Source organism: Lonchura striata, chromosome 3 (assembly GCF_050655825.1).
Source record: "Lonchura striata isolate lonStrDom1 chromosome 3, ASM5065582v1, whole genome shotgun sequence".
NCBI classification, from domain to species: domain Eukaryota; kingdom Metazoa; phylum Chordata; class Aves; order Passeriformes; family Estrildidae; genus Lonchura; species Lonchura striata.
Genome location: NC_140705.1, coordinates 89,681,942 through 89,690,104, shown reverse-complemented (window position 1 = coordinate 89,690,104; position 8,163 = coordinate 89,681,942). Strand labels below are relative to the sequence as shown.

Here is an 8,163-nt window from a genome sequence, read left to right as displayed (position 1 = left end):
CCGCCCCCCAGACGCCGGGCGCAGCCAATGGGGCGGCGAGGAGCTCTCCCGCCCCGGGCGCGCGGCGGCCCCGCCTTGCCGCAGTGCAGCGGCGGCGGTGGCGGCGCCCCTCCCTCCCCGCGCGCGGCGTCCGGTTGCCCCGGCAACGCACCGCCCCGCGTGGCGTCACGGTGACGTCACGGCGCGCCTCGCACGAGTGACGCAACCCGGCTCCGGTCCCGCTCGCTGCGGCGGGGGAGTGCCACGCGTGACGTCACGCCGCTGGCCCTCGCTCCGTGTGACGTGACGCCGGCCCTCTCCCTCCGCTGCTTTCCGAGCCCACGGCAGTAACTCCGCTTTCCGCTGCCACAACTCACCGCAGCATTCCCGCCTGCCACCCGTTTCATATCCACAGTTACCCGCAGGATAAGCTAATGCTGGAATATTGCTGCGTTATGACACCCAGTTAATTCCACGATGAATGGAAACCTGATGGTACGTCAGAGAACTGGAATGTGTTTTTTTCAATAATCTGTGATATTAGGCAGAAGTCAGAGAATATTATCAGTATTTGAGAATAAACAAAAAAATCAGTGTCTTAAATTTTACTCATTTGCTGTTCTAGAGACTGTGCTAGATCAGTTACAATAATTCAAAGGTAGTAAAACTGTCTCATTGTATTTTTCACTTCTAAAACCTCAAGACTGTGTGTTTATTCTGACAGCATAAATAATCCCTATCATTTGCTGGAGTCTGATAGTTTTGTGACTGTTGTGAAATTTAGGGAATTGCTCAAAGCAGGTTAAGAAACAGCCAGGGGTGCCCTGCACTGACATTATGCCTCTGTTACCAGTCAAACCAGTTACACCAGTACACTTGTTCCAAGGAGAGATTATCCAGCAGTTTAAAGGCTGAGCTCCATGTGGCCACAGAACCCAGGGGACAGATTTATCAGCCCAAAGCTGTTTCCAACTGCCCTGCAAAGGAACCAGTCCAAGACACTGGAGAAAAGGATGTATGTCACCACCTGTGGGCACACACAATTACTATCTGCCTTTACAGCCCAAAAATGTTCACCAATCTCAACACTTGGGCCACACCTGTATAGATAAAAATCTGGAAGGAGTTTCATAAGATCATAACTTCTTGTGTAAAACAAGTACAGTTCTGCTACTATTGCACACAAGAGTATTTCTACACTGGTTTATCAAGAAATCCCTGTGCTAGTTTCCAAGTTTGCACCTCTTCTGGAAGGTTTTCACTGCCAACAGATGAGATTTGTAAGAAACTACATTTGCTTTGTATTCACCTCAGCAGCAAATTTCACCAAGTCAGAACAACCTTAATATCCCAGATGGACACTAATTCCACACAAGAAAGAGTTTTGAACCTGTGCAAAGTGGCTAATTTATTTCTACTAGACAAACAGAAGATTTAAAATTTATTTTTCAGAAAGCTGAACAAAGCTTTGACCCTGTGCATGTTCATGTTCTGTTTGCACCCTGAGAACCACTCAGCAGTGGCATGTGTCAGTAGCTCTTTTTCAAGCAGAAAATGGTTGACCTACTAAACAGTATCAGTAAGATTTAAATAAGAATAAACTAATACCTTATATAAAGAGATGTCAAAGCTCTGTTACAGACTCCTAGCTCTGCTACAGGTATATAAATAACTCTGAAGAGTAGCATAAAGGTAACTTAGTATGTACAGGCCTCAAAATAAGCTGCTTGCCTAAATGCAGTATTTCAACCACCTCTCTCTTCTGATCTCCTCTTCTACACTCTGCTATTGCAGCCACATCTGCTCCTTTTGTTCTTCTGCCCTTCCTAAAGTTGTGCAAGTCTTTAGCAGCATGTCCATGAGCCTTCCTTTCCACCCAGTGCTCATTTAGGTCTTTTTTCTGTAGCCTGCCACATGGACAGAAACAGACAGGACATTGTAGTGCGTATTTTACTTCAATAAACTTTAATACCCTTCTGCAATCAATACAATTAATTGTGAGTTAAATAACTTGACTTCAATTCCTCAGAGCCTTCTTTTCCAATTAAGGTAATTGCAAGATTGAAAGGATCAAAATTATTGTTGAGATTTACAGATACAATGATGACAGCGACTTATAGGCTAAGTCAAACAAATACAAAGACAACTCAGGTAAGAATAACCTATCTTCCTGCTAAAAGAATTGTTGTCAAAATAGTGTGACCTGGAAGTGAAAATATATTTATAGTGAAAATATATTTATCTTTCTAAAAATAAGACTTAAAACATTCCAACAACATCATGGTGTTGTCATCTCAACTTTTTCTGAGCCAGGAAACAGAAGAGAAAACAGAAAAAAACAACCCAAAACAGGCAGAAAACAAAAAACTCCCTGAATAGATACTCAAAAAAAAAAAAAAAAAAAAAAAAAAAAAAAAGAAAAATTGGGGTTTATTTATTCATTCATTTAAAGACCGTTCCTCTGATTTAAATCTTTCACTGACAGGAGAAATGGACAGTCCATTAATTACATCTCAGAACTGTAAATGAATTCCCTCCAGGGCCACACTCTGCACACAGAACTGTACACTTGATACACCCCTCCCCCCTTTTGCTTCTCTGTATTTTCAATTTCAGATTTTTTTTGCTATTTTCATTTCAACAGCAGATATAATTTTCAAGATAATTTTCTGGTATACAGGACAATGTCTCGGGAACACGATCTGTTTTAAACCTCAAGGTTTTCATTTGCCCTTTAACTACTTTTTCCTTTATATCTGCACTTGAAAATCTAACCATTTACTATAAATTATTCTAATCACCATCTCTCAGTACCTGAGGACAACTGCTTAAATTCATGTTCTATTTATTAACATTCAGAGATTACTTTCAAATCAAGGTTCCAGCATAATATTTGTCTTTTCCGCTCTACCTCAATAAAATTGTGCTAATTTTTTTAGAGTTTTGTTGTATTAAACAGACCTCTAAGAACCCAAGGCCAGCAAATGCCATTAAAATATAAATACGGAAAGCTTTGTTAACACATAAAGGGTGTTGAAGATCCCTGTAGGAATGGTTAAACTGAAACTACTCAATCAATCAACCAAAGGCTGTGCCCTACTTATATTTTCAAGAAACTTTAAAATAAAACAGCTATTTTAATGATTAAGACCAACTTAGTTATTTAATCCACTGATGTAACCTTCAAAAGTTCAACATGTTATACATACATACTACAAGGAAAAAAACAAAGTTTTATTTATCTTTGTTTCATTTAACAAAAAGCAAAACAGTATTTCAAGAATTCTCAAACACCCATATGAAGAAAATACTTTAAACAGTCGTAATATTTCTATGGCTTTTGATAAACTGGAGCCCTGAAATTTTATGGGCAGATGCAAAATTTACCACCTGAAAGGCAGCATGAAAAGTTTGTCCAACTCCAAGACTTCCTCTGAGACAATTAAGCAAGAAATGTTACTTTTTTTTTGATGCTCCAATTACTTTCAGCTTCCTCCAAATCAAGGCTTTCCTACTTCTCAAAAATGCAGCACAGATATTTTGACAGTCACGTAAAATCAATAAAAGAAATAAGTTGAGATGCAGACAGTAACTGACAGGTAGCTTACAGGCTACATCACAAAATGGCTAAGTGTGATGCAAAGTTAGTTAAGGGAGTAACAAACTAATGAGTGCCTGACTGCAGAATACCCTTTATTCTAATATCCTTTTAATAGACAAAATAGAACTGCTTGGAACTATTGGTGATGCCTCACTGCTCTCCCTTTTCAAACTCTATTTATCCTACCTTCCTCCCAAGTCCTTTTTTTCCTGAGAGCTAAGTTCTTTATAACAGAACCCTACTTCTTATAGAAAGAAACTTAAACCTTCTAACTATTCCATTGTGTGCATCTCCTGCAACTCTTCCTCTTTTCATTGTCAGGGAGACAATGTGCTGTTACTCCTTTATGATTCTGAGGGTGATGTTTTGGAGGACATCTTACAGAAATCAATCTTCCCTTTGCACATCTGTTGAAGAGCTTGATACTCCTAAGAAGACTGGGTGTTAATTTGTCTCCTAAGCAAGAATGGCAGTCGCTATTTTTTTTTCCCTTTGTTTGCTTTTTTATGAATGCCTCACTTCTCCTATCTCAAGATCTCAGAGTCACTGCCAGGTGGGTGGATAGAATCACTGACGTATAGCCTCAGGTGAGTCAAAAATAAATACCACAAATTTGAGCAATCATTTCTCCATCCCTTCACCAGCCAGTAGCAGCAAGAACTGGTACAGACCCACCAATGCTCCACTACAAACCAGATTTTCAACAAACCCTAAGTGGCATCAATAAAGCACAGTTCAGTTGCTTTGTTGATCAAAGGGCATCAGAGTTCCTGCTTCTCTCCTCCAGCCACAGTGGAGTCCGATGCAACAGGAACTTTGCTGCTTCTAGCAAAAACAGTTTCAAAAGCAGCCTCCTGCTCCTCTAAAGTCACAGCAGTAGTGGCTCCTCTGACAGCTGTGCTGGGAAATGCTGGCTGCTGCTCTGGAATCCTTTCCAGGACCACTGTTCTCCTACCTCTTCTTTTGCCTAGGATTTTGATGTAATTAGCTGGCACAAGTCCTGTTGTTTGCCCATCATAACTAGCCAGAAGCCAACCACGGATCTTGGGTTGTTGTTCTGAAGAAGAGAATGCAAATGCATCAAATTATAGGACAATTCAACACAACTGAACAAAACTACTCTGTAAGTTTTGTTTGAATGCAATTAATCACTTCACAGGGAGTAAAAATCAGTGTGGATGAGGAATTTGGTCAAATAAGGTGGTTTGGGGGCTTTTTTGTTTCAATTTTCAGACTCTTGTGCTATAACTTACTTCATGTGTGATGAGAAAATAAACAGAAAATCAAAAGTTTACCTTTGGGTGCTAATCTTAGCATATCACCAGCACGGAAAGAAATTTCTTCTTCTGAGAGAGCATTGAAATCATATTCTGCTCTTCCAACTACATGATCATCTTCTCCACTCGCCCAGTTACTAGACACTGTTTTAAAACAAAAATCACAAGTTTATCTGCTTTGAGTTACAAAGTTTTGTGTGTTTTTCAAAGGAAAATGAAGAAAACACTTCAACTTCCTTGCTAAAATTTTTCCAGTAGAGAAGTGACAGAAGTGACATGAAAAGCAAGATATGTTGGGTAAATCCAACCAACACTTGTCCCACCCAACCCAAACTGCCACATCTAATAGGAACAAACCAGAAATTGAGAGGAAGCATGATTCTGGAATCACAGAAAGCTTCAGCAGGAAACCACATCTTAATAACATGCTACTTAAGCAGGCTGTCACTTCCATTACATGCCTAAAATTCAATACTGTGCCCCAGCATCTATTAATTACTATTGCTGTTGTGTGAGATTAACCACTATACAGGCAACAACAAAAGGAGCAATACATGCCACACTTCTGTGGTGCTGCAGGTCATCTTTACCTGTTTCTTCCTCACTGTATGTAGAAAGCAGCTTCCAAATCAGGTAGGGGCCTCCCAATAGAACAGCAAAGAACAAGAAAATGGGCCAGGATTTTGCAGAGTTAGCCACCTTGTCTTCAAGGCCAGCACGAGCTACTTTGCCCTCACTCTCAGCCCACAAATCCTCGTTCTCGCAGCTCTGCCGCAGACCCAGCAATCGCTGCAGGCGCTGGTAGAGGTACCTTATAGTTCTCACTAGAGCGAAAGCTGAAAACACCTTGGTGAAGTGAATTTTGAGGCGGGAGAAGTGGTTGGCCACATCCAGCACAGCTCTGAAGCTGTTGTAGACAGCTGAGAAGGTCGCGTCCATCATCATGCTGACCGAGGCAAAGGCGTGCACAATGCTCTCGATGGACTGGAAGGCCCCTCTACTGCTCTCCTCAGCCTGCTGCACAAACCTGCTGGGGGGAATGCCATCGGCACAGAAGCGGTTATAGCCCAGCCCTCCGTAGCCATAGCTGTAGGGGCTATAGCTGCCATAGAAAGAGGTGCCATATGAGCCATAGCCTGGGGAAAAGGAGCTGCTGTAGGCTGGCCTGAAAGTGCTCAGGCTGCTGCTTGCCGTTTGCCGGGATGGTCTTGGCAAAATGGGTGGAGGGATTCGTGCCACTGTGGGCTGTCCAGGCCTGGTCAGCAGGTTGTCACCCAAGTCAGCAGACCTAAACCAATTCAGATATTCAAGATTAGCACCCAGAGTTTAAGTTTTCCTTTCCACTAACTACTCAACACCACAGAGAGTTTCAGCAGTGCAGGGACAGGGAACCTGGGAGCCCAACACTCAGTACATTGAACAGTGTTTGCTGGAAGTAAAAGATCTGAACAGGAAACACATATCCTTCAGGGGAATAAAACCCCCATAATCAGATATCCAGTGTAAACATGGAACTGGAATGTAAATGTGGAAAACCTTTGTCTATTTATTCTATCATTTGTTGTGTATTTAATGTATCAGCACATGACATACGCAACCCAGAGCCATCAAAACTGCCTCTCTAATACCCGTGTCATTCTTCTGCACATGAAAGCCTCTCATAGGCCCTAACACAAACTTTTATGAACTTTCCAATCTGAAAGTTTTATTTCCAACCCTTGTTGCCAGCTCTTCTACACAATGAGCCAATGATACAGCATGAAGAAAGCTTGAGAGCTCCTCTGAATGCACTCTTAATGGGTGGCATGACCTAACTGGGAATGCAAGTAATTATGCAACAATATGTGCAAGGACTTTGGGGTCCCAAATTTCCCTCTCTGCCCAAACTACCTGATTATCTGTGTGCAGATTTTCAAGGGGTTAAATCTACTACTGAGAAGTGCTGGCAGAGAGAGGTCTTAATTTAGTAATTTTTCTTTTCCTTTGCATGCCCCTAAGTTTAAATAATTTTGTCAATGCCCTTCGTAATAAAACTCTGGAAGTACTTGACTAGCATTTGAATTCTGTCACGCAGAATTTGTCCAACTTCTGCCAGTTCAATAAAAATACATGCGTTTCATTTAAACAATATCCCCCTAAAAGTCAGACACCTTATTTCCCATGCTTACTGCCACATTTCAAGACTTCCCACTTCTGCAGTCCAGAAAAAAAAGAAGGAAGTCAAGCTGGAATTGCTATGGAGCTGCTGCTTACTGTACTATTTCCATACAAGGTAGGGAACAGAATTCCTCTCAGCAAAACTTACAGGTTTCCACAGCAAAGAATAATATTTGTATCTTTACACTGCTGCTTTTTCCATCACAGACTGTAACTCTCCCAGCAGTTGAAAACAGGAGGAAAAATAAGTTATTAACCCAGCAAACAGAGCTACTGTAGCTCAATAAGTCACACTACAGTCAGAGGACAACTTGGGACACCCTGCTTCAAAGCTTCTTGAAGCCATTTAAATTTACCATTCTGGGTAAATAAACCCAGAATGAAAAACCAACACCACCGAACTGCTGGCTCAGCACGCTGCAGAGAGCACAGCGAAGTTTCTGCTCAGTGTTTAGCGCTGGGACAACCTTTTGCCCAGTTCCAGCTCCCTCCAACTGCAACCACCAGCATAAAAAAAAAAAGTATTTAGCCACCGAGCGAGCCTTTCTTGGCTTCCCACAGAAAAGGAGTTCACAAACCCTTCCTGCTCATCCTTCTCCACGAGCAGGTTGAGCTCCCAGAAGACGGTAACACACACACGAGACTGACAACACACAGGGATATTTTCCAAGTCCTGGGCCTGACACGCAGCTCCCCCGGTCCTGCAGAGGCTCGGGGACCCAGAGAGCTGCACAGCCCCCAGGAAACCACTGGGAATGCCCCCAGGAACGGACTGGGAACGCACCCTGGTGTCAACACAGCTCTCCCTTCCCCACACCTCACACGCAGCTTCCCTCTGCTACCGGCGGCTTTGAGCCCGCCCCTCCCCGCCCGGCACGATCCCCTCACGGCGCGGGCAGCCCCGGCCGGGCCGGACCTTTGAGCCCGAGCCCGGCCCAGGGGAGCGGGCCCGGCCGGCCCGAGGGGGCGAACCCCCACAGCCGCCGCGGCGGGAACACCCGGGGAGGGACGGTCGCACTCACTGGAAGGTGGTCGCGGTGCCCGGCAGCCGCCGGGACTCCCAGGGCTTGGGCGGCGGCGTCGCCGCCATCGCGCCCCCGCTGCCGCTCTCGGCTCCGCTTCGGCCGCGCTCGGCTCCGCTCGGCTCCG

General features: G+C 43.8%; 1 protein-coding gene and 1 long non-coding RNA gene across 2 annotated transcripts; one reads left to right on the top strand and one right to left on the bottom strand.

Moving 5' to 3' along the window:
• Positions 1-167: 167 nt before the first annotated feature.
• On the top strand, positions 168-4,166 carry LOC146768001 (uncharacterized). The gene is made up of 2 exons (XR_014954421.1): positions 168-474; positions 3,902-4,166. It is a non-coding gene; the product is annotated as an uncharacterized LOC146768001 (long non-coding RNA).
• On the bottom strand, positions 1,922-8,162 carry PEX13 (peroxisomal biogenesis factor 13). The gene is made up of 4 exons (XM_021527527.4): positions 8,037-8,162; positions 5,448-6,145; positions 4,876-5,001; positions 1,922-4,637 (listed from the first exon to the last, which is right to left on the bottom strand). The coding sequence occupies exons 1-4, from the start codon at positions 8,102-8,104 to the stop codon at positions 4,342-4,344; spliced, it is 1,188 nt and encodes a 395-aa protein (XP_021383202.2). The 5' UTR covers positions 8,105-8,162; the 3' UTR covers positions 1,922-4,341.
• Between the last annotated feature and the right edge of the window lies 1 nt (position 8,163).